The following is a 27,905-nucleotide window of genomic DNA, read 5'->3' as shown; positions in this document are numbered from 1 at the left end:
TATTACAACACACAAAGTGTTTAGTTTTTATTTAATTTTATTTATATTTTCATTTGAAATAAATAAGTTTACCTGGTGTATAACCTGGTGTTCACCTGGTTTCAAATAGAGAAGTTCACCTGGTGTAAGTAGACTTAAAAAAAGCATATGGCTCACTGCATCCCTCGGCAAACTATGGTCAACCCTACGGCAAACAAACATTAAACATGGTCTTATCAAAGCAGACCAAAGTCTGAATAATGGAACGACTGCAAAAATTAAAACTGGATCAAGGATGTCTGAGGGATTTAAGATCACAAAAGGATTGAAGCAGGGTTGCTGTATTTCGCCTACCCTTTTCAAACTTTATCTCGAACAAGCAATCAAGCTGTGGAAAAGAAAATGTAATAGCATAGAAATCCCTCTCAATGACGAGACAACACTATAAACTTTATGTTTCGCTGACGACCAAATTCTGATTGCTCAGGATCATTCCGGATTTTTCTGGAAACGTTCCGGGGGAAGATCAAGAGGACGATCACCAAATTGATGATCCGACCAAATAAAGAATTCAGCTGGAAACTCATTCTGCATGTGTGTGAGAGAGAGAGAGAGAGAGAGAGAGACAGACAGAGAGAGAGACAGAGAGAGAGAGAGAGAGAGAGAGAGAGAGAAAATCATGACGACTTGAGTTACATAACGCGGAAGCTAATAGAAGAATATAAATAATGGGGTCTCGAAATCAACATTAAGAAATCTGAAGCCGTGTGTATTGGAGGGACAAAGCAGTCCATTACATTAGACGATGGGGTAAAAATTAAACACTGTGATGAATACATGTAACTGGACATGAAGGTAAATCAAGATGGAACACTCGATGCTGCTATAAAAGACAGGATATCCATGATAAATGGCATTCTGTGGGACCAAACAATATCTAAAGCGAGCAAACAGCTAATATACAATACCATACTTAAAAGTATAATCACATATGACAGTGAAGTTTGGCCACTGAAACAAAGAACAGAGAAAATGTTACTAGTAACTAAAATGGACTTCTGGAGAAGAGCAGCAGGAAAATCAAGAAGAGATCGGATACCAAATTAGAGAATACGAGAATTGATGGGAGTCACGCATACAATAATTGATGACATAAAAACAAAACAACTCCTATGGAGCCATGTACAGAGAATGCCAGATGACAGGATCCCTGAACAGATTTTGACGTGGACACCACAAGGGAGAAGGAAAAGAGGATGGTCGAGAAGAAGCTGGAGGGAGGGAGTTAAAAAAGAACTAGAGGAAAGAGAAATCCCTCCAGGTCTATGGTTAAACAGAGAATAATGGCGGTTAAGAGTCGGAAGGTATCGGAGAATGCTGTAAACCGATAGTAGTAGTAGTATATTTTCATTTTATTTTTTGTATGAATTTCTATCAGCTGCTACACTGGAGTATCGCTTTTTAAGAATATATTTTACCAATTCGACATATCAGTAGCAGATCATAGTACAACAAAACTAAAAGTTAATAAAAAATAAAAGACGGTGACATACAGGCAGTAAATTAAAGTAGAAATGAGCTGGAAAGAGTGATTGTTTCGAGAATCTTAGGTGGAATAAGGAAATGGGAAAATAGAGATATTATATAGCGAAAAGACCTGAAATGCTTTGTAGTTGCGACATAAAAGAAATAAGTGTGACAGAAATTAAAGTGTACAGGTTGTTTTTATCTCGACAGTCCTTACTTAGTCAACGTTTCGAAACCTCAAACATACTTTTATTGCCTTGTAAAAATATTTGATATAATATGAAAATTTTAATTTATTTAAGGAACAAAGAGTGGGCGGAACAAGCAACCTGGCGTCCACAATTGCCTCCTCCCGGTTGGAGATTAAGGGGCGTTTTGGTAGCTCACTTACATGAACACAAAGGTGCGGTGAATAAACTATGCGTACTACCAGATACGCCATACTTTGCAAGCTCTTCTTCCGATGGTTCAGTCAGGTAATTATACTAATCTTTAGTTATTTTGTAACATTTTGTAATATATAATTGCAAACAAATGAATATAGAGATCAGAAAGGAATTTTCGAAAGAATCAGATGTTGTGGCTTCCTGATACACACATGTTTTAACATTTTTGCGTTTTGTCCTTTTTACTATAATTTTTACGTTTACTGAAACTATAATATGTAAGTGTAACTTCTTCTTTAAGTGCCATCCCCGCCACGAAGGCTGGCAATCATCATGGCTATTCTGACCTTCGAAGCAGCTGCTCTGAACAGCCTTGATCTGCAACCAAACCATTCTCTCGGATTCTTCAACCAGTAAATGCGTCTCCTTCCTACGTTTCTCCTATCCTCTATTTTTCCTTGAATTATGAGTCTCAAGATGTTAAATCTTTCCACTCTCATGTGTTTAAGAGGGAGTCCGTATTATCCATGACTATTCTACTAACCTTATATTTTGGAACGTTGGTATTATATCAACAGACTTGTAAATATAAGTGTTGCGTATTATAAACTATATTTTTTTACTAACATAATCAGTTAAAGTTTCTTCAAGAAATTTACTACCAACGTCTCTATCACTCAATATATCACCAAGTACAGGGCAACCTATCTTAACCGCTTAACGTGCTTACCCGAGTTAACTCGGTTTTAAACTACGTTTCTATTTTCGCTTAACCGAGTTAACTCGTGTTTAAAATATTTGTACGATATATGAGGCGCATACGCATTTTAACTCCTCTAGCGCTAAATAACGGTATCCCCACTTGCATGGTCGGCCATACCTATGGGTGGCCCCCCTAGCTTTTCGGGTGCTTTAAACTATATATGGTTATCCAAAGTATACGAAATGTAATCTGCAACATCTTCACGTCTGGCCCCCCCCTAAAAATTTTTATATGGCTCCCATGCCCACTTGTTTTTTCGTTTCTAATTTTAAACTTTCTACGATCGACTGCCGACTGGGATGGGATCACGATGAGTAGAATTCTATTTTGCTGACGTCACGTTCTGCCCTGACTGACGTACCTCTGTGTGTAACCCCTTGTTTTAGAGTGTATCACACTGTTAGCAATATTTAACATTATTATACTTGAATAATTGCGATTTTCTTCTCTTACTGTAGTATTTTGTATGTAAAAAGTTACGACCGAGTTAACTCGGGTGAGCGCATGAGGGTATTTGATATTTTATATTTTTCTAAAAAAATATGCGTTTTTTACTTTAGATTATATCTAGTAACAATAGTCTTGTTCGTAGTTTATTTTACTGTAATAAAATAAATAGGTAATTTTTTGACGTATTTTTGCAAATAAATGTGTGCGTTAAGCGGTTAAACTTATAAAATCAGCTAAAAAAGTCTACTACCAGAACCGTCTGGGAAGCTCCAAAAGTGTTGCAAAAGAAACTTGGTCCATAGTAAACGATCTTCGAAATAAAACCCACACTGCTCAAACATTTTCCCTTCCAGACACTGAAAATCTAAATGAATACTTTGTTAATTTGAGTAAAAATATTACGTCAACTATTTTGCCACAAGATCCCATTTCCTATCTCCCTAATTCAAGAAAGGTCTCGAATTCATTCTTTATAAAACCAGTCGATAAATCTGAACTGATCCAAACAATCAATATTATCAAAAGCAAATCTTCCTGTAGTACTGATGGTCTATCGATAAAAATTTTTTCTAATCTTCCAGAAAATGTGTTAGAAGTCCTCATTTCACTAATTAATGATTCTTTTGAGAAAGGTAAATTTCCAGAGTGCCTGAAGACAGCCATCATTATTCCTCTTCATAAGGGTGGTGAAATATCTAATACCTGCAATTATAGACCTATTGCACTACTACCGGTACTCTCCAAAATTATCGAGAGACTCATAAAAGCCCGACTTATGTCCTTTCTCGTTGATAACAATATTTTATCACAAAATCAGTTCGGCTTTTTAAATAATAAATGCACCACTGATGCCATGTTTTCTATACTACATGAGGTTTATCAAGCACTGAACAATAATCTTCACACTGCCACCGTTTTTTGTGACTACGCCAAAGCTTTTGATTGTGTAAATCACAACATTTTGATAAAAAAACTAAATTTCTACGGAATTCGAGGCATTTCTTTAGATTGGTTCCAATCTTACTTGGATGATAGGAAACACCTGTTTAGAGCAAATGATACAGACTCTAGTTCAAAAACATTGTATGTGGGGTACCTCAAGGTTCAGTATTGGGTCCTCTACTTTTTCTTATCTTTATTAATGAAATCACTAATTTAAAAGTCGATGGAAAAATCTTTCTTTTTGCTGATGATACCAGTATCACTTGGAGCAACTCAAATATTGCAACTCTTCATGCAACTATAACTTCTGATCTACTTACAATAAAAACCTGGTCTGACTCAAATTTACTCTCATTTAACGTAGATAAAACAGTAGCATTGTTTTATAAAGGAGCTCTTCAACCCTTACCTCTTAATAACAGCCAGATCAGTACCGTTGATTCTGTAAAATTTCTTGGTATTTTTTTAGACAGCAACCTTAAATGGTCCCTCCATATCGATTTGTTACAGAAGAAACTCTCTTCAGCTTGCTATGCTATAAGATCTGTTTCGAATGAACTCAATTTAGCATCTTCCAAAATAACATATTTTTCTTTTGTTCGAGTCACATCTTCGTTATGGTCTTCCTTTTTGGGATTCTGGTACAGCTGCCCAATTCGATGTTATTTTCAAATTACAAAAAAGAGCAATAAGATATCTGTTTGGCCTCAGAAAAACAACACATTGCAGAAGTTACTTCAAAGATCACGGAATTTTAACCCTTCCATCTTTGTATATTTTAGAAACTGTTTGCTTAATTCGTAAACATCTACATGTCTTTCCACCAAGACCTAATCATGACTACTTCACGAGAAATTCTACGTTTGACGTCTATTTGCCGACCCCGTCCTCGGAGTTAGTAAAGAAATCGATATTGTATTCCGCAAAAAAATGTACAACCATCTCCCCCTACAACTAAAATATGCACCATCTTTCCCCAAATTCCGTAAACTGACAAAAGCCTACCTATCTGAAAGACCATATTATTCAGTAGAAGATTTTTTTAGTCAATAACTAAGAAATTACAGTACCCTTTGCACAAGTAGTATTTTTATTATTTTTTTATCTATATTTGGGTGTCATATGCAGCCGCTAACTTTTTAACTTTTAAAGCTTTTTTATTAATTATTAGGTAGACTATGCATTTGCAATTTATTCAAATTTTTGCAATTGATTATTTCTGTTTTAACTTCATTATTATTATTATTTAAATATATTGACGATTTATGTAATTTTAATAAATTGGATTGTTACTGTTTTGTTTTTTGACTATTTATAAGCTTTGTCGATAAAATTGTAAAAATTTTCATGGCAATAAAGCATATTTCTATTCTATTCTATTTAGCAGTAAATGGTTGATTGGACTTAGTGCGCTCGTAAATATTATTAAATTTATCAGACTTGGCCCATTGTCAAGACCGGTCCGGAGCGATAAGCAAACGAGGTAGACAGAGTTGGTCTTTTGACAACTAACACTGACTAGACGGTACTCCTATAATAAAGCAAAGGATCCCTAAAATTTATAATAATTACGACGACAAAAACAAAAAACGGATGTAAAATATATTGCTTTGCCTTATATACCCGAAATTAATGTTTTCAAATGAGTTTTAAAATAAATTAAATCTATTTTAATTGCTAAGATTATAGAAAAACAATCATTCAAACATATTTAAATTTTACCTGAAACCGGGCCTTTTATACTATTGAAGTACCAGTACAAGTATTGACCATTGAAGTCAACCATTTACTGCTAAACAAACTTTACCGTTATTTATTTATAGGTTGTGGGACTGCGCAAAAATGGAGGGAAAGAATATCGCCAATAGATCCAAGCAGCACTACAAGCTGGGATCCAATATTAATGGCATGGCAGTATGTGAGAGTGGTCAGGGTTTAGGAGTAATATGTCAAGACGGATCTATTAATATTTTAAGAGTAGACTCGGCTGGCAACAAGTAAGAACATTTTTTATATCTACAATAGTAAAATCCACAATGAAGAAAAAAATTTTATCCTGTAGCTGGCTGTACGCCACCAATCACAAAAATTTAATTGAAAAATCCTTTGTAAAAGGTATAAATTTGTTTTTATTAAAATGCCTTTAAGGGCTACATCACAGAACGTTCTCGATTTTTTACAAAATCATCATCAGTGTTAAAAAATGATCAGGTTAAATGCTAACTGAGCCACCAAAGCAATACCAGGGTGAGAATCCTTTCAATAGTATATACAGTAGGAAAAATGAAAGAATACCCATGAACGAACATATAAAACACGCTGTATTTTCCTGTCACCGTGTCACACAAAAAATTGGCCAGCGCAAGTACATGTAATAATTATTGTTACATGTACTTGCACTGGACAATTTTCTTTGTGACACGGTGACAAGAAAATACAGCGTGTTTTATATGTTCGCTCATGGGTATTCTTTTATTTTTCCGACTGTAATAATGTTAAAAATGCACATTTGCTTGAAATTCTATATTATCCATCCTATAGAATTTCATTCATTATCCATCCTATATAATATTAAGCAGATATGCATTTATAACATTATTATATTTATACTATTTAACCCGGGAGCAGTCGCGCCGTGAGAAAAAATCTCATATTTTATTCTTTTCCGTGATAACTTGATGAAAATTTTTTCAACATTGCTTTCCACTCGTAAATGTCTCGAGAAAAATCGTAGTAATGCGTAGAAATTTTTATTAATTTTTTTTGTGTAATTTATGGCTTTGGAGAGAACTAATGAGCTTTAAAATTGTTAGAAATAGATATTTTTAACATAAGTAAATAAAAATATTATAAAATAGAAATTTGATTTAAATTCGTATTTAAATCTATATTGTGAGATTTTTTCTCTACGCGCGACTACTTACGTTACAGAAGTGAGCGCGACTGCTCCCGGTTATAGGTTTCTCACCCTGGTATTTCTTTGGTGGCTCATCTAGCATTTAACCTGTTTATTTTTAACACTGATGATGATTTTGTAAAAAATCGAAAACGTTCTGTGACGTAGCCCTTAAAGGGATTTTAATAAAAAATTGTATACCTTTTACAGAGGATTGTAAATCGAAACGTCAAGTTAACTTACCTTGATTTCTTCTATTTTTTGTATTTCTTTTTATATGTGATTTTTATTGGGTTGCGACAAAGGCCACTAAACCATTAGTGTAGGAAACCGAGGTTGAACCTCGCAAAATGGACACAAGTCCGGTTTTATTTTTTTTTTCTGGTACATCAAGGGGTGGTTATTATGAGACTAACATTTTCTTAAAAAATTTCGCCCCGGAACTCCCCATTTCATCCCTTTAAAGGGGGTAATTTGTGCTTTTTGCGAAACGTAGCCCTTCCTGTACGTTTTTCAAAAAATTTACTTAATAGTAAAATGAAGAGGACTATTTTTCTATTTCTATTTCTATTTCTATTTCCTACTATTTATTTCGCGACAGCATATGTCTATCACACACCGTTTAGCGGGGGTGGCGCCCCAAAGTTGACAAATTTTTTAAAAAGATGTTTTTAAAAAAGAATTATTTTTCCCTACTGTACTGAAAGTTAAGAAGAAACCCCGCGCCAATTAATCACAAATAAGTGGCTGATTTTTTGGTATAGGTTTCATTTAAGGGCAATTGCAATTTTTGAAGATATTCTTTAGCGGCGAATCGATTGAGGGTAAAATTGTACATAAATCTGCGCGCCTGCGCACACTGACAGTATGTAGTTCATTGCTAATCTTTCAAGACAGGCATGTATGTATCTGTAACCGTGCAAATAAGTCATTAAAAGAATATATTAGTGTTTTTAGGAAATGTATTATTTATTATAATTCTTGTGTTCACTATATGTCGCCGTGTTGTGTAATTATATCCGAAACTTACATATTAATTTCTAGGGCCTCGCTGGAGTAGTGAGTATTGCGTTAGCTCTGAGATTGGAATGACGCGGGTTCAATTCCTGGGCGATTCATATATTTTTTTTTATTTTTGTTTGTTTTAATAAAAATTTTTGAAAGTGGTAGATAAGAAAGTTAGTTTGATTTTTAAATAAAATACAAATAACCTTTTATGTATATTTACTTTGTTTAAATTACCTATTATATAATAGAAGAATACCTTCTTACGTGCGTACAAAGTACACACACATACTTTTTTTTTAATTACAGGGTGTTACATTTTAAAAAGCCCCTTTTTATACCATTTGAACCGCCTATGCTAGAGTAAAAAAACTTCTTTCAGCGATTATCCATGTGCTGGTTTTATTTACAAATTTCTATAATGCACCCCCATTTTTTTCCAAAACCACCCCAAAAAAAGGAGAATTAATAAAGAAAATGATTTTCTTGGAATCCTTCACACACCATGCCCTTTATTAAAATGCTGCATATATCATTTTATGCACGTTCTTATTACCCATGCATGGATACCAAAAGCGATTTCTTGATGCAACCCCTGAAGCCAAAAAATAAATAAATAAGGGGGAGGGGTTGAAAAAAAATTATTTTTTTTTGCTTTTTACCCATATGGACATATGCTCCATCAATAGGGTTTGTCAAATCTCAGAAATGCTTTGGCGGGCTCCAGTTTTTGTTTTTTTTTTTCGTCACCTATTCATTTTATTGATAACGTACTTATGGAAAATAAAAGAACACACTCTCTGCTACACATTATGACCTATGCATATTTTATTTTCTTTGCACCCTAAAGCCAGTGGTGGCCCAAAATAAATTTTTAATTATTTTCTTTAATTCTCCCTTTTTGGGGTGGTTCCGGGGAAAATATGGAGGTGTATTATACAAATTTGTAAATAACACCAGTACATGGATAATCGCTGAAAGTTGTTTTACTCTAGCATAGGCGGTTCAGATGGTATAAAAAGGGTTTTTTTTAAATGTAAAATCCTGTAATTAAAAAATTTGCAATTGCCCTTAAATGAAACCTATATCAAAAAATCAGTCACTTATTTGTGATTAATTGCCGCAGGGTTTCTTCTTAATTTTCATTACAGTTAGGGAATAGTAATTTTTTTTTAAAAAACATCTTTTTTAAAAATTTGTCAAGTTTGGGGCGCTAAACGGTGGGTGATAGACATGACATATGCTGTCGGGAAATAAATAGTAGGAAATATACTATTAAGTAAATTTTTTGCAAAAAACGTACAGGAAGGGCTACGTTTCGCAAAAACTACAAATTACCCCCTTTAAAGGGATGAAAAGGGGGGTTCCGGGGCGAAATTTTTTAAGCAAATGTTAGTCTCATAATAACCACCCCTTGATGTACCAGAAAAAAAAATAAAACCGGACTTGTGTCCATTTTGCGAGGTTCAACCTCTGTTTCCTACACTACATGGCCAATGATGAAACAAAATATCTATTTTTGTTGTTGTGTATAACTTGTGTAGTAAATATTTCTTTTTCTATAGAATGATACCAGTTCAGTCGCGGCAATTAAACGCAGATGATGACGGGTATGCGGTAGACGTTCAGTGTTTGGATTCCGGATCTCAGAGTGTCTTAGTGTATGCCACGTTATACGGCTCCTTAATCGGATGGGACTTGAGGGCGCCAGGCAATGCTTTCAAGTTGGACAATGGGCTGAAGAGCGGCGTAATTACTACGTTCTGTTTGGACTATCATCAAAGTTGGTTGATGCTTGGAACCAGCAATGGCACACATGCGGCATGGGATTTGAGATTCCAGTTGCCGATCATGACATTTGATCATCCTTCAGGTACTTCTGTTTAAAAGTTTTAATCCGTTTTTTTATTACAAAATCCACAAGGAAATTAAATTCCTGTAGCTGGCTGTATACCATGAATCACAAAAAAAAATTTGTTTGTAAAAGGTATATTTAAAAAATCCCTAAATAGTCCTGTCGCCAGGGGGGGGGGTAATACGGCCTCCTTTATTCAGATGGACTTACCCAAGTTTCTTTTATGTATTTTGACCCGTAGAACACGAATTTTTTGGGTAACAGTTGATCCGGATGTCGATTAGATTGTTATAAACAAATTATTTGAGGAATTACATAACAGCGATTTCTCGCAAATCAAAACATTTTTTTGTATTTTTTGGATCATTCTAAGCAAAAAATGTTCTTACAAGTTTTTTCGTAGGATGCATAGTTTTCGAAATAAACGCGGTTGAACTTTCAAAAAATTGAAAAATTGCAATTTTTGAACCCGAATAACTTTTGATTAAAAAAAAAAGAATGTGTGTGTGTACTTTGTACGCACGTAAGAAGTTATACTTCTATTATATGATTTCTTAAAAATAAATATACTTTAAACAGTTTGTTTTCATTTTTTTTAAACACTAAACTAATTTTGTGCTTACCGCTTTCAAAAAATAAAAAAAAAAAAGTATAGGATTGCACTGGGTTCGAACTCAAGACCTCTCGATCTCTGGCCGAATGCTATACCACATACGCTACGAGGACTGTGTCTGTATCGGTTCGGACGTACCTAATGACAATTCACGGTAACAAACAGACAAGGTGAATAAATATATAATAAAATGTTTTAATAATACTCATCTTACTCCTGAGGAAGACAAATTTTCTTACACTGATATATTTATACATAACTAGAAAGATTTAGCAACTAAGCGGCATACGGTCTGTGTGCGCATGCGCGCAGAATTATGAAATTTTACTCTCAATCGCGCCTAAAGAAGTATAACTTCAATAAAATAGCAATTCTGCTTACCGCATTTGAAAGTTCAAGTCAAATTTTATCGGTTTTGATTATTTGCAATGCTAAAAAGTTATCTTTTTATTGTTAAACAAAGCCATAAACACATAGTGTTTCCCGTGCATAATACATGCGTTTTAATGCATTCTACGTAGAAGTAGCCTCGCTTGCACTTGTACCTACTCTACACACTCGTTCGATTTTAAATGGGAAATCATTGAAAACATCACTCAAGCACTATGTGTTTATAGCTTTGTTTAACAATAAAAAATAAATTTTTAACAATGCAAATAACCAAAACCGATATAATTTGACATGAACTTTCAAATGCGATAAGCAGAATTGCTATTTTATTTTTTAATCAAAAGTTATTCGGGTTCAAAAATTGCAATTTTTCGATTTTTTTAAAGTTCAACCGCGCTTATCTCAAAAAGTATGCATCCTACGAAAAAACTTGTAAGAACATTTTTTGCTTACATTGGCCCAAAAAATACAAAAAAATGTTTTGTTTTGCTTGAAATCGCTGTTATTCCTCAAGTTCTTTGTTTATAACAATCTTATCGACATCCGGATCAACTGTTACCCAAAAAACTCGTATTCTACGGGTCAAAATACATAAAAAAACTTGGGTAAGTCCATCTGAATAAAGGAGGCCGTTGTACCCCCTGGCCACAGGACTAAAAAAGGGTTACATCAAAACAACAAACGTTTTCGGAATAAGAATTACATCATCAGGTTTTAAATTCGAAATAGCATGTCTGAGCCACCAAGATAATTGTGTGAATACCCTTTAAAGTACATAGTTAATGTTTATACAAATTGTACATAGTGTTGTTTTAAAGTAAGGATGTTTTAAATTTTCCTAGATTTAAATTCAGGCAACATGTAATTCTGCCCAATGTGGGTTGCAATGTCCAGAGGGTGAACCTCTATTGACGAACGTCAGGTGGCAACTCTGGGGGCAAGAGTTTCCATCTGAAGTCCGTCAATAGAGGTCGACAAACCGTCAGTTTGTAACACAAGGTACTCTGCCGAAACAGCTGTAGTGACATTAAGTTCTAATAAATTTTGTGGAAGTTTTGAAAATAAATATTTTCTTGTGTTTTATTTTGTTTTCATAACCGTTTGATTTTAGGTTCTGTTAGGATTAAAAAAGTACTGTCCCATCCGACTGAACATTCATGGGTAATGTCTAGTATCCAGGGAAACAATGAAATCTCAATGTGGAATATTGAAACTAGTTTTAGACAAAAAGTATTGTGGGGTAGCACATCTCCACCCTTATCAAAACAAGTAAGTAAATTATTGGGTAACATATAAAAATAATAGTTCCTATTGCTCTAGCTTTTAGTAGATACCATAGAGACAGAATAGCACTTTGAAATCCTAGTTTATTTAGTTGACTCAGTCTTTTTTTATATAGAACTTGATGTGTTTTTATTCAATATTTTAGGGTACCGTTAACAGCGTTTGTGCAATGTTAGGCGGTTGTATCGATAGATCACCTTTCCTCTTAGCTGGTGGTACCGATCAAAGACTGAGGTTTTGGAATTTGGAAAGCCCATCCGAATCATATTTGGCCATACCTGGTGCTAGTGATCCAGCAGGTACAGCCTTAAGCTACAGAAGCAGACTCATTGATGGTAAGTAATTGTCAGGACCATTATTTAAAATTTTAGATCGGTCTCTCAGGGAGACATCCAACATCTGGCGCTCCATAGCACTTGAGTTACGCGAATCTTGTTCACTGCCTTTTTGCGAGTGTTAATGTTTCGGCTCCATAAGTGAGCACAGGCAACACATATTTGTCAAAGATTTACCTTTTGAGGCATATGGGTAAGTCCGATTTAAATACATAGTTGTTTGCCAAACGCTACCTAGGCTAATCCTATACGACGTAGGGGCTCGCACGTCTGGTTATCTATTCCCAACCGAATTTCATGTCCAAAGTACTTATAAGATGCAGTCTGCTCAATATCCATTCCATCAACAACAATATTACGATTTAGCACCAGGTTAGTCATTATTTGCGTCTTGTTGATGTTAATCTTTAGTCCAACCTCTAAGGAAGCGTGATATAATTTGTTAAACATTATTATTTCATCATCATACGATCGGCTATAAGGACGATGTCATCTGCGATTCTCAAATGACTGAGCTTCTCTCCATTTATGTTGATACCATATTCATTTAGATCTGCCTTCTTAAAAGTGTTTTCTAAAAGGGTTGTGAATAGTGCTGCCAGGTCCGATTTGTTTTTAATCGGTACATAAGCAAAAACAGATCGGGATTTAGGGTTGTAGATCGGGACAAATAAACAACAATGACCGTTTTGGAGTGTAATTTTCAGATTCAACTCCGAATTGCATGAAAATCTGGTTTTAGGTTCTACTTACTGTCTACTTCAAAGTTGAACTTATGCCGTTGGTTGCTTTTGCTTGGGGGATGACAGTTACAGTTACCCCTGCTCGGGTTTTAAAAAAACGCAAATTTAAAGTGTCCCAAAATGGATTAACTGTCTAACTCTAAAAAACTTTTGTTCTATATAATTTTTAAACTAAGTCAATACTTTTCGAGTAATTTTATCGAAAAAAATATTTTTAGAAAAAATGTAGATTTTAAAAAAGCAAAAAAAATTGTATGTTCAGAAAGTCTATAAAACCAGTAAAAGCAAAGTTGTAGCTCATCAAAAATACGTTCTTATTCGTCAAATTCCAAATCGAATTTTTCAACTTGAAATAACCAAAAAATTAAGCAATTTTCGGGCAATACTTATTAAAAATTTTTAAAGTGTTTAAAAAAATCTTTAATTTTGTTGTATATGAAAGTCTCTAGCAGTCTTAAAACTAAGCGAGTTACGCTCATATTAAAGTTGGCTCCTTTTTTTGGTAAAAAAAATTGTGAAAATCTCCCCCTATTTAGCACCGTAAATAAAATTAATCGTTCCCCTTTACCATTTACTTTATATGTGTGTATTGTTTATACGATCTGTAAGGTTTACCGGTTGGGAGTGCTTAGTTTAAAAAAAAACTGGTTTTACAGTAAAAATAAATTTTCCTAAAATATTGGAAAATGTCCTTTTTTTCAAAATAATTTAAAAAGTATTAGGGATATTAAAAATCTCAAGGAGTAAAAACTAGGTAGGTTTTGCTTTTATAAATATGATAGATTCATTTTGTGTTTCTGCAAGACAAAAATTGGTTAAAATTGGTTGTTCATATTTTGCATACACTCGTGATTAGTGACTCGTTTAGGCCCTTCCAATCATGTAAAAAATATATAAGTAAAGTAAATTGTTTGCAAAGCGGTAACCGGTAACGATTAATTTCATTTGGGGTTCTAAATAGGGGAGATTTTCACGATTTTTTTACCCAAAAAAGGAGTCAACTTGATTTTGAGAATAAATCGCTTAGTTTTGATGTTAGAAACTTTTTTAAAACATAAAAATAAAGTTTTATTAGAAAAGTTTTAATTGGTTTTCCCGAAAAGTGCTTCATTTCTTGGTTATTTCACGTTAAAATATTTGATTTGGAATTTGACGAATAAGACCGTATTTTTCATGAGCTACAACTTTGCTTTTGCTGGTTCTATAGACTTTATGAGTTCACATTTTTTTTTCATTTTTTTATATTATGCTACATTTTTGCTAAGTATTTAATACTTACTTTTTTTTATAAATAATTTACTTACTTTTTCGACCAAATACTTACTTTTTGAGTTATTTGTGAAAATCTCCTGAAAACATGATTTTTTTGTCGAAAAATAAACATTTTCAATCGTAAATAACTCGAAAAGTATTAACTAAGTTAAATTCTATAGAACTAAAATTGCTTAGAATTAGTTAATTTTTCCAACTCCGGACTTATTTTAAACGCTCGGTTTTCACCCCCAAATACCTATCGGGGGTGACTGTCACCCCTCGAGTAAAAGCAACCAATGGCGCACAAGCCGTCCAAATTTTCATGCAATTCGAAGTTGATCCTGAAAATTACACGGTATCGCCGTATTTCCCGTTCATTTACTGGACTACCAGGTTTTTCTAGAATCTGTATTTAATCCTACATAATAATAATAATCGGACGAAATTACAAAAAAAAATCGTAGATTTAGTAAATTTATTTTTCATTAAAATTATATTGTTCATTCGATTTTGCCGCTTTTAGGAGTGCCTTGTTTTTATAACATATTTATAAAATTCACTGCTAGTCCTGCTAAAATTGGTTTTCGTGGGTGAAAATCGGGACATTTAGTGTCCCGATCAGGTACAAATCGGTACGCGTCCCCAGACCCCTGAAAATCGGGATGTCCCGCGCAAATCGGGACACCTGGTAACGCTAGTTGTGAATAGCTTTGGTGAGATGGTATCTCCTTGTTATACTCCTCGCTGCATACAGAATTTATTTGTTTGTTGTTCAGATAGTCTTACGGTAGCCATTGCCTTTTGGTAGATATATTTGATCATGTTAGTGTATCTAGCGATAGTCTATTCGGTATTCTGTAAATGCTTTTAACATTTTCTGCTGGCTTGTGGTATCGAATGCTTTCTCAGTGCCAATGGTTTGTTGTATTTTGCAGACTTCTCTATCAGGTTTTTTATTACCAGTAAGTGGTCGTTAGTGCTTTAGATCCAGATCTAAATCCAGATTCTTCTCTAGACTGATAGAAGTCTAACTTAGCCTCCAGACTTTCTCTGATAATTTTTGTGAAAAGTTTATTATACAGTGTTTATATACAGTATATACAAGTTTATATACAATGTAAAAGTTTATATACAGTGGGTGATCAAATTATTAGAGCCACTTCAGAAAATGTTACTTTCTGTTTAATAATGGTATGTAAGTTTTTTCTTTATACCGTACAGAGTTGCCTTTGAAACTTTAGAAATGGATGCTATGTTCCTATTGGAGTGATTAGTTTTTAATAATAGTTTTTATTTCTGCTATTTTCCTTGGTGAGATGTCTTTGGCATTCCCATGATAATCTGGTACCACTAGTGTAACGAACGTGCAATGTTTACTAAATTCACAAAAAAAAAATAGTATAGGACTGTCAGAATATTACTAGAGAGTAATGGAAACTCTTAAAGTTTATTATAACTCTAAATACCAAGAATACAAAATAATACGCACACGAGTTGCAAGCTAGGCTGGGCAGCACTGACAAACAATGGCATCTGAGTCACGCATTGCCACGCACGCGTTTTGCCACTATTGCCAGACTATTTATTGCACTTTCATTAAGTGTAGCAAGATACTCAAATGGAAACAAACGCATTAATATATTATACAGCTCAATTATATACCCTTTCTGTAAAACATTGAATTTTACTAGGTGGCTCTAATAATTTGATCACCCACTGTATGTGTGATAGCAAACTGATAGGACGGTAGTTTTTTACATCGAGTTTTTTAGACGAGTTATATTCGCGGACGGACAGACAGTCATGAAACCGGAAGTATATATTTGTTCTCGTCTTGTTAAGGCGCGTCGAATAATATATCGTTTGTATTATTCCGACGACTTTAAAACAGTACTTCCGGTTGCAACTCTAAAACCGGAAGTCCTAGGTCAAATTTCTCACCTTTAGTAACATTATTTGGGTTATGAGCTTTCATTCGACACCGCATTTGTCATTCTACCTGGTATAATGACGGAGGAGTTGTGTTCACGGATGGACAGACGGATGTGGATGAAAACGTTTTCACATTTTTTCAAAATTGGGTGAAAACAAAAGAGTAGGCAGCAAAAGTAAATTGATATTTTATGGAAAGTCAAATGAGTCAGGAAATAAAATTCGACATTATTTATCCTCTGAGCTTTTTAAGTTGGAAAAATAAAGCATAACTGAGTGGCAAAATACTCGACAAGGGAAATCTAAAATTGCATTTCACGTCCTGTCATTCACCGTGATAATAATTTTAGCGAATTATTTCCTTTAATATTCACAAAAGTGAATAAAGTATAAACTAAAAGAAAAGAAAAGATGGTTCAGATTTGATTACAGTACAGAGCCTCTACTATGTACTTACACGTATTTCGGAATAACCGTTTCCTCATCGGAGTACCGATGCTTTATTTATGCTTTATTTTTCCAACTTAAAAAGCTCAGAGGATAAATAATTTCGAATATTATTTCCTGACTTATTTGACTTTCGATTCATAGATGGTGCTAGTAGCATCTTTGATAATTATTTTGATTATTACCCCGAAAGGATGAAAGGATTTGATTGCAGTTTGCAATTCAGTGCCTCTAGCCAGGTGCTCCGATGAGGAAACGGTTATTCCGAAATACGTATAAGTACATAGTAGAGGCTCCCCAAGTAGCAATTTGTCGACGCGACAACGTTGTCTACTGCGTGGCAACGTTTTGTTACAACGTTGTTATTGCCTAAAAGACGACCCTATTCTGCACTGATTTGGTGGACGATTTTTGAGTTGTCTTGACGTTGCCTAGGCAACCTCCTGTTTAAGCAACATCGTTTCGTAACCGTTGCATAAGACAACTGAAGCGACTATAAAAAGCACCTGTGCGTGCAATGGTTGCTCAAGGAGTCAGACTAGTTATGTTTTTTTACCTATATTTTTAACACCTGTATGGTGAATGCGAAAACCAAAAAGTAAACTGTTTTGACATCGTATTGGGTATTTAAATTTATATGATATAAATACATAAAGGACTTATTACCTGATGTGAAATTTATAAACGCATCTCAGATTACCGTCAAATATGGATATTTCACCTTTAAAAAACACACGCGCTGCTTTTTTTATGACATTTTTGACAAAAAATATGCAAATTTAAAAAATCAAATTTTAATATAAAAGTCAAAATTTATGTTAAAGATGTTCTGTATAAATTTAATGTATTGATGGTGCTTTTAAAGATATCAGAAAATGCCTGCATTTTTTATATTCTGTGTTTTCATTTTCTTTACATCCCAAAAATCTCAAGTAAAACCAAAATGGCGCATTAAACAATATTACCAATATTACTAAAAAAATACCTTTTCACCAACCTTAGACGGATAAGACAACTTAGAAGTCCAATCGCCAAACCAAACCCGGCTGCGCCGACTATCAAAACCATTTTAGAACGCACCCTCTTATTGGGTGACAGAGGTCATGTGACCAGTGTCAAAAGTGTATCATTCTCATTAACAGCGTTGCCACATTTAGTAGATTTCTACTTTTTTGGTAGATTTTTGATATTTTCTTAAAAAATTCTATAGTTTATTTTTTAACCAGGAGGAGTAAACTTAAAAGGCAGATTCACGCCTAAGAAAGTCACTAGAATAATAACCAAATACATCTTCTTTTTTGGTTGATCATGTCGGCCCTCGACGGTAATCCATGAATATTATATTATATTAATACGTCGCTAAAGAGTTCTAAAAACGACTGCTTTTTATATAAAAGCAGACTAACAATCTAAAAATTAAAGGAATAACACAGATAACACAAAAAATCGCCGGTATATCTTAACTAGCCTCTGAAATTCCACTAGGGTCAAAATTTGATAAATGTCATTAGTGTCAAAATTTTATAAGAGTGGAGTAAACTTGCCTGCAGTTGGACCAATTACAAACAAGCATTACAGCGCGGTAAATTTGAATCACTCCTCTTGGTTAAAAACAAACCATTAGTAGGCAATATTTTTTAGTAGATTTTTGGTATATTTCAACAGAATTTGATCCATTTTTTTCGAATCATGAGGAAACTATAATAAGTATTTTTGAAAAATTTAAACGCAGAATGAAAGACTGCATTATTTAGAAAACCAAAACGTTTCTTTTAAACGAGATATTTGGAATTAAAAGTCACACTAAATTTTTTCTTTTTTTCACCCCTGTAACTTATTAAAATAAACATTATAGAAGTTTTCAGGGACTTTCGGTCCTCGGTAATAACGTAATCTTTCTTTGTGCGTTTAAATTTTTCAAAAATACTTATTAGTTTGCTAAGGATTCGCAAAAAATGAAAACATTTAAAATACATTGAACATTTTAACAGACGACATTTTGCGCCTATCCCCTTAAGTTAGCTGTTGTTTTTATTATAAAAAATCCCAAATATATCCCAAAAATCCTTAAGTATATTTTAGTTTTTGATTTAGTAGATTTTAGCTAAAAAATGGTAATTACCAGTTGGTGGTTTGGAATAATTAGGTTTCCAATTTTGTGGAATTCCTCTTGGGACATTTAGGACGGATGTGCATATCACTGTATTATTGTATTTACATGACCTAAAAAGAATCTACTGATTTTGTGAAAACAAAACTACTGAAAGAGTAAAAAGTAAAAACTGACCTGGCAACCCTGTCTACGAAAGCTGATACAAAGATTATCAAATCTCAAATCTACTGATAAAACAATGGAATGGAAACCAGCTATTAAAAAACAAATAAACAGGTTGTTAAATAAATCGAAAATTTCCATTAAAATAAAATATATAATAATAGGAAAAAAATAAGGTTATAAAGTAAATTATTTTTCTCCTAGTTGCCGCAAACGTGTCACACCTCTAGAACAACACAAGGGTCGTGACGTGACAGATAACTACTCAACTACAACTACAGAGTCGGCCAGGGCGTAAATTAGTTTAGCATTATAACATTTTTAACTCGTGATTGTTGAAAAAACTGAACCACACTAAACTGTGATATTATGTAGTTGTCACAATCATTGTGACACAATGGTAATAAATTAGTTGCCCGTATAACTAAAGGTTGTAACATCGTAATGTCAGTCGGGGTAGGGGACGTTGGCCGAAACAACTGAAAATGCTCTCAGGCAACGTTGTATACAGTGCATTTGTTTGTACTGACAACCAATGCGTCGAAAAATTGCTACTTGGGTCTGTACTGTAAGCAAATCTGAACCATCTTTTCTTTTCTTTTAGTTGATATTTTATGGTTTTATACCCAATACCAAACTAATATGGCAATATGTACTTTGTTCTTTACTTTTCAATATTTTTAGGTACACTTGTGATATATGAAGAAGCAGGTACTATAAGAAAGTTAGACAGGGGCGAAGAAATTCCAAGACCTGGACCAGAACCTCCAGCTACCGGCCACAGAGATTGTATTTCTGATATTGCTATGTGTAAAGCGTCACAATGTTTCCTTGTCACTTCGTCCAAGGACGGGGTCATCAAAGTATGGAAATAAAAGTTATTTTAAACGATATTTTAGGAAATATTTTGATCTAGGTCCCAGAATTAATTTTCGTTACTCAGTCTTTCAACGAATACATGTTTTGGGTTTTAGTCAGTATGGATATATTTTTAAGATGATACGTGCAGCATGTGATAAATCGATAGAATTAGTTTAAAGTTTCCTATATACATAACATATATTGTTTATTTGTTTTCTTTAATAAAGTATCAAAATATTGTGTATCGTTATTCCTAAATATATCGTTATAAAGAACGAAAAAAATGGCAAGTAGATCGGACCAGATTAAAGCATTAAAGCTTTTAGGTGCCGAGGGCATTAAGATACGAAATTATTCAACTTAATCTACGAAAGCGGAAAAATTCCTAAATATTGGCTTAAATTTTAAATCCTCATTTGTTGTACTACCAAAAAAACATAGAGCCACAAAATGCAGCGACTATCGCACCATCAGCCTAATGAGTCGTGTATTGAAAATTTTTCTCAGAATAATTCATCAAAGAACATATAGAAAAATTGAGGAAAGAATCTCAAGTACTCAATTCGGTTTTCACTGTGGCCTTGGAACGCGGTATTTTTATTTGCAACCAAAGTTTTAATCCAAAGATGCAGAGATGTAAATTATGACGTTTTCATGTGCGCGATTGATTTGGAAAGGGCTTTTGATAAAGTTCGCCACGAAAAAATGCTACATATTCTCAAGACTTCCAGTCTGGATAGTGAGGACATTAGAATCATTGCAAATTTGTATTGGGGCCAGGCTGCATGTGTTAGGGTTGGGAATCAGTGCTCTGAAGAAGTAAAAATCAAGCGTGGAGTTCGACAAGGCTGTATATTGTCACCAATGTTGTTTAATCTTTACGCTGAAACAATCTTAAATGACGATATATTATCCTTATCATTGGCAGAAGGTGTAGGTACTAGACACCCTACTTCTTCTTCACGTGCCACTCCTAGCGGAGATTGGAAATCATCATGGCCACTGCGACTTTGTTAGCAGCGCGCCTAAAAAGTACAATAAAACTACACCCGAACCATTCATGTAGATTTCGAAGTCACGATATTTTTCTTCCGACACTTCTTTTGCCCTGCATGATATTTCTTAAAAATTTGTGCTTTTCACCCCTCATAATGTGCCCCAAGCAGGGCCGCCGAGAGGGCGGTACAGCCGTTATATTTTACCGAGGCCCGGCGTCGACCATATCAAAGACGTAATTTTTCCCGTTTTTTTTTTGCTCTTCACTTTGTGCATAACGCATTTAATTAGTACTCGGCTATATTTATTATTATGGCCTTTAATCGATTTTGTTTAAAATTTTAACAGCAATAAATCACAGGAGTCAAATACTACAGTGCAGTCAGATAAAACTATGGTATGGATATGGAGATTAAAAATATATCAGGGCTTCTAGAATATTTACAAAAATCAGAAGAATCTATATTGAAGAATCTTAATTAGTTACCAGCAATTATGGAATAAATCCAGAATTTACATGACTCTGAGTCTGTGTTAAACTTTGTCCATAAAATTGTATAATTTTCAGCGACAATAAAGAATATTTCTATTCTATTCTACATCGAATAAAGAAAAACGGCGCAAAAAGCTTGTGAGATTTTTTGATGATTTACCTGGACCTATAGTAGTGATGCGACTGATATTTTGAGCCCGACGCAATATTTCGCTGGGAAATATTTAATATTGTCATATAATAAGCAATTTAACCAGAAGATTTAATGCGGAAAATAAAATTCATTCGCTATTTAACATTTTATGGATATTCCGAGATGAAGATGATGACAATATTAAGAAAAAATTGATATAGGTATGTATTGCGCAAGTCTGATAGAAGACATCAGTGAAGAATTGATAGATGAAATTTTTCATTTGAGAGCGATATACAAGGATAATATTGGTGAATCTCAACTTTCCCCAGTATACTTGCTTAATAAAATTAAACATCTCTTTGAATCGTTATTGCGTTAGCGCAATATTGTGCAAAATATTAAGAATATTTTGCACATTACCGGTGACAGTCACAGAAGCAGAAAGATCCTTATTTTTCTTTTTCGCATAAAAAATTCTATGAGATAATGGTAGCTACAATGAAACACGATCGGTTAGCTGCCTTGAGAATGATTTGGCAAAAACATTTTTGCCAATCAGAAAACTCGAAAAGCACCTGTAATATAAATATTTTCACTATTATAAATAATATAATCAAAATTTAATAAAACTTATATTTCAAATATTTCTTATTATTATTTATTATTAATAATTTGATTTCTATAAAAATTAAACAATTTTTTTTGCTCTTCACTTTTTGCCAGGGGCCCGCCCTTCACTTTTTACCGGGGCCCGCTCACCCCTCTCGGCGGCCCTGGCCCCAAGTATTCCATCTTTCTAGTTTTTATCTCATTTATAATTTCGCATCTTTTGTCTAAAGTTTGGAATACTTGCGTGTTAGTGACGCGGTCCATTCATGATATTTTGAGAATGCGCCTATAGCACTAGATCTTGAATGCTTTGATGTTTTTAATGGTCGACTGTTTTAGTGTCCAAGTCTCAACTCCATATAACAGGGTGGAAAAGACATAACACCGCAGCATTCGTATTCGTAAGTTTATGTTGACATCACGATTGCAAAAGAATTTGCGCATTATATTAAAGACTGATCTAGCAATTTCTATTATGCATTTAATCTCTTTTGTTTGATCATATCGTCTGTGGTCCAAGTACCTAGATATTTATAACATGACACAGGCTCAATCGCTGTATTGTCTATTGCAAGATTAGCTCTGATGTTCTTTGATTTCGCGATTACCATAAATTTAGTTTTTTTCAAATTAATTTTCAAGCCGTAGTGTAGTTCTACTAGCGTTCCGGATAGGAGAACCGTATCGTCAGCATACCTATATTGTTGATCGTCTCACCATTTATTATCAAACCAACATCTTCTTCCGCGAGTGCTTATTGACAGATGGCTTCACTATACAGATTAAATAAAAGTGGCGATAAGATACATCCCTGTCGGACTCCTCGACACCCTCCTAAATTATATTAAATAATCGTTTCTGGCTACTACCGCAGAGGCGTAGAACAGAAGAAAGTGAATAATTGACCCTTCCCACATTCTACGCCACTGACGGAACTAAGTACTATTTTTCGTAATGTTGTTTTGAAGCTATTTCCTTGTGGCATTTTTTGTAATTGACTATTCTAAATGGGAAATAAGCCACAATTTAACTAAAAAAATGATTTTATTAACGTTTCGACGTCCAAATCGGACGTCGTTGTGAAAATACAAAATATTTATGAATATTAGTAGCCAGAAACGTTTATTTAACATAATTTAGTAGGGTGTACAGTACCTACACTTGCTGCCAAGAATAACAAGGATATGTCAAATGGTTTTTAATAACTACAATGAAATGCAAAAAATTGAAAGATGAAGTAGATTTAATATTGCTATTATTAGGATTGAAAACTACTTCATCTTTCAATTGCCAGACTAGGTGACGCATTCACGTCAGTTGCGGTGTGGGGATAAACTCTCGGTGTTGGTCACTCAATATGGAGTAGCAGGCCTACGTCAATCCGATGAGACTCCAACAAGAGTCGAAAATCGTCGATTAAGAGTGCTGGATTGCGCTCCGTATTCTAAGTGAAAAATAAGATTCTTTTGTCTTCGCATTGCAATTGAATAAAAAATGGAATTTTTATTTTATTTTTAGCAAAAAATTGAATTTGGCATCGTAGATTTAAAATGCGTTTATCTCGAAAACACTTGAGTTTAGTGAGATGAACGTAGTATACCGTTTTTAAGTAAAAATAATAGCTTAACATATTAAATGAGCGCTGAAAGACGTATATGTGGCACCCTCTGCGTAAAATATAATTTTTGGTGGGGAAGTTAAGTTTCTCGTCCCAAAAAACCCACCACTTAGCAAATTTCGTGTTATTGCCTGTCAGCAAAAATAATCAAAAATAAATAAGATAAAATTTTAACTTTGATACCCTGTATTTCGGTTATTATCAATTTTCGTACAAAAGTAAATTATCTTAAATCGACCTATTTTAAGCTCAAAAATCTCAGGTCCCATTGGCCCATTCATTACCACAAACACCCTGTATAAAATATTAGATGACGAACACTTACTCAATGATCAATAATAAATACCCTAACTCCTAACATGTTTTGTTTATCTACATTATTCTACATAGATTCTAACTAGATTTTTAAAATTTTATCAATATTTTTCGATGTTATCGAATAATACGGAATTATATCATTTCACAAAACCAAATTTCCGCAATAAGTGTGGTTTGAAATTTTACGTTGAGGAAAAACCAGAATGAGATACGTATTAGAGAATCAAATGATAAAATCATTGACAGGGTTACAATTGTTTTTAAAAGGATGTTTATTAGTTAATTTATAGTTATTTATTTTTACGGGCAAGCCCAATTCTACAAAAATACATAGTGTACAGAAAAAAACAATAACATAATATAATATAAAAAACAGACATACAGAAATATAAATATAATATTAGAAGTAAATATGTACTATGAAATAATATCATAAAACCAAGTTAACAAATTACAGACGCTTCACTCAAATATTGATCCCATGTAAATTTCTTTTAAAACGACTGATGGAGTTGTCGAACAGTTGTAAATTGTAAAGGGAGTTTGCTAAATTCAAGACTCTGGGTACGAACGAAAAAAGTGAATAATTAAACCTGTGGAATGGTACATAAACTTGTCTAGTGGTGCGAGGTGGTACAAACAGTGCGATCTTATTAAGTAGTTGAGAACAACTGCATATACCATTTAAGATCTTGAATAATAGCAAAAGGTCCCTTTGTTTTCTTCTGCTTGCAAGAGAAGGGACCTGCAGTTGATGCTGCCATACAGCGTAATCTTGATAGGTATGAAGCTTAAAAGCAATGTAACGGAAGAAACTATTTTGGACTTGTTCAAGTTTCCTAATGTAGACCAAGTAGTGTGGGGACCACACTGAAGAACAATACTCGAGGTGAGACCTGACCAAAGAGAAGTAAAGAACTCTAATACTGGATATATTTGTAAAATCACGAGTTGTTCTTTTTACAAAACCCAGCATTTTCATAGATGTTTGAATGACATTGATGATGTGAGTATTGAAACAAAGAGAGTTTTCCAGTGTAATCCCCAAGTCCTTGATTTTATTAACAGTGTTGAGCAATTGGCCATCAATGTAATAGTTTGATAATATTGGGTGGTGAGTACGGTTAAAGTTAATTACATGACATTTGATTGAATTAAGGTTCATACCGTTAAGTGAACACCATGCAGAGAGGTTATTCAGTTCTGATTGCAATATGGCAGCATCATAATGATTTTTTATAACTTTAAAGCACTTCAAGTCATCAGCAAATAGCAAGGCGTTACAATCGTGAAAACAGTTGGTAATATCATTAATAAATATATTAAAGAGTAATGGACCCAAATGGGACCCCTGTGGTACACCTGACTCAACTGGAAAGGTTTGTGAGTAAAAGTGGTTTACTCGAACTTGTTGAAATCTTTCGGTTAAATAACTCTGTAACCACTGCAACAAAGGTCCAGGAGCTAAGCTTTTGAATCAGGAGTTCATGATTTACTCTGTCAAAGGCCTTGGAAAAGTCAGGATAAATTGAATCAACTGGAAGTCCCTCCTCCAAGGCTTCAGACAGAAAATCAACATAGGTCAACAAACTCAGTTCAGCAGACTTACCTGTAGTAAAACCAAATTGCTGAGAGTTTAGGATCCCGGAGCTATCGAAGGTGAGGAAATCAGTTATAATACTTTCAAAAACCTTTGGTATAACACTAAGAATAGATATAGGGCGGTAATTACTAATATTAGATTTATTACCAGATTTATATATTGGTGTGACATAAGAAAGTTTCCAAAAGTCTGGAAACTGACCTACATCCAAAGATTTATTAAATATATGAAACAAAGGTCGCGATAGTACAAAACTGAATTCCTTAAGAAAATTAGGTGGTATACCATCAGGCCCAGGGCCCTTGTTGACACTTAATGATGAAAGCTTTTCGTAAATTTTGGAAATCTGGATACGATATGATGAGATATTGAGTTGAGACTGAATATGGTCAACATTGCAATTTAAAGTAATATCACTATAAACTGATGAAAAGTGATCTGCAAATAAGTTGGCAGTATCATTGCCACATGAAGCTACAGAGTCATTCAGGGTCATTGAGTCAGGTATACAATTGTTTTCACGCTTGCTACCTACAAATTTCCAAAAATGCCTTGCGTTATTTTGTATAGAAAATTCGGTGAAACGTATGTAATTGTCATAACAGCATTTAGATAGATTTTTACAATTTGTTCTCAGATGACAAAAATCAGCATAGCTTTCAGGAGTCTTTAAGGTTTTATAAATTTTACAAGGAAATTTCTTAGTACTAAAATATTTAACTGGAGTGAAATGTTCAATGAGAGAGTAAATAATGTCATAAAACATAGCGATCATGTCGGAAAGATCTCTACCACGAAACAGGTTATCCCATTCTATATATTCTAGACATTGGTGAATTGCTGGAAAGTTTGCATTACGGAAATCATAATAATATTCGTTACCAGAAATTGACCTATCAAAAACAGTTCTTTCTTAAATTACGTTTATTATCTACCATTAGAAAAAAAAACATGAAAAAATCTTGTCGGTACAAGTAATTGAAGCTATTTGGTGATAGTTGATGAAAATTCCGTGAAAACGTACATCTAATTTTGCTTTTTTTAACAATCATAAAGAGTGAAAATTTTTTTCTATAAAACGTTTCTTATACGTTTTAGAGTAAACCCCACACCAACAACAAAAACTTTCATCTCTTGTCCGATGCATCAAAGACAACATTCCGAATGAACAACACGGAGTTTATGAAATGCCTTATGCAGATTGCCCCCGATCTTACATAGGACAGTAGGATCCAACTTCAGCACTAGGCCAATGCCATCTTCATACAGGTCACAAAATTGACTTTGAACACTCAAGAAACATCGCCCCTATCCGCCTCTACAAGTCAAGGATTATCCGAGAAGCTATAGAAATCGAAAAACCGCCAAACTGTCTGAACAAAAGAGATGACGGCATTCGTTTGCCTTCGACTTGGAGACCCTCCTAAAGAAGACATCGTCCGCTCCAATCCAAATCCCACCCTGAAAAATAATCATTCAAACTGACACTCTAAGGCCACGTCAGCGAACGGTATAAATGAGCGTTCCCCCATCGAACACAACAGTATTGTAGTGAGTAGGGATGTATATAGTGAGTGTAGTGTCTGGAGCCTCAGGAGACTGAGTTCCCGGAAGCCCTGAAGATGACGTCAGAGACGATGTCGAAAGCTCGGCCTAGAAACCAAAGACGCCGTTCAACCCGGAAGCCTGGTGAGTTTAATTTTAATATCAATTCTTTTATTGATAAAGACTAATTTTTAAATTAAATAACACACAAAAGAGCATTAAAATACTATTCAGCATCCCATCAGATTGAAAACAGTGGGAACCTTCTCTGGTAACAACCTCCGAGACTTCTAAACAATACAAGCCATGCGGATGCCAAGACTATAGGAAGATTCCTACGTACTGCAAATAGAGTAAATAAATTTAACATTAAAAATGTATAAACATTTTCAATTTCGTTGCAACCCGAAAACGCAGTAGGATTATATTCTAGTTCAACCAGAGAGTGCAGCAAGCGTCTATACCGGTTTCGGGATTTTTTTGCTTCTCGTCAGTAGACACATATGCTCTTCTCTCTGACTGAACCAGGATACTCCGACTCGTGCAGTCTCGGATTGCAACGAACGAAATGGCTGGGATGCCGTAGCGACGTTGAAAAAGATTATCTAAGAAAAAGACTAAGTTTTCATACTAATAACACATAAAAGAGC

General features: G+C 34.1%; 2 protein-coding genes across 3 annotated transcripts in view; one reads left to right on the top strand and one right to left on the bottom strand.

Moving 5' to 3' along the window:
- The window catches only part of LOC114337541 (phosphoinositide 3-kinase regulatory subunit 4), a 45,899-nt gene extending 25,724 nt beyond the window's left edge, over positions 1-20,175 (top strand). For both annotated transcript variants that reach the window (XM_050643296.1, XM_050643295.1), the window contains exons 12-17: positions 1,809-1,982; positions 5,871-6,044; positions 9,514-9,821; positions 11,918-12,075; positions 12,236-12,425; positions 19,761-20,175. In XM_050643296.1, coding sequence (XP_050499253.1) covers positions 1,809-1,982; positions 5,871-6,044; positions 9,514-9,821; positions 11,918-12,075; positions 12,236-12,425; positions 19,761-19,951 — 1,195 coding nt within the window. In that variant the 3' untranslated portion in view covers positions 19,952-20,175. The remainder of the gene's footprint in view (positions 1-1,808; positions 1,983-5,870; positions 6,045-9,513; positions 9,822-11,917; positions 12,076-12,235; positions 12,426-19,760) is intronic.
- LOC114337532 (facilitated trehalose transporter Tret1-2 homolog) overlaps positions 1-27,905 on the bottom strand; it is a 337,833-nt gene that overhangs the window by 137,058 nt on the left and 172,870 nt on the right. The window lies entirely within an intron of this gene.

This window comes from Diabrotica virgifera, chromosome 2 (assembly GCF_917563875.1).
Source record: "Diabrotica virgifera virgifera chromosome 2, PGI_DIABVI_V3a".
Lineage (NCBI taxonomy): Eukaryota > Metazoa > Arthropoda > Insecta > Coleoptera > Chrysomelidae > Diabrotica > Diabrotica virgifera.
The sequence above is the reverse complement of the archived record's forward strand: the minus strand, read 5'-3'. Positions and strand labels throughout refer to the sequence as shown.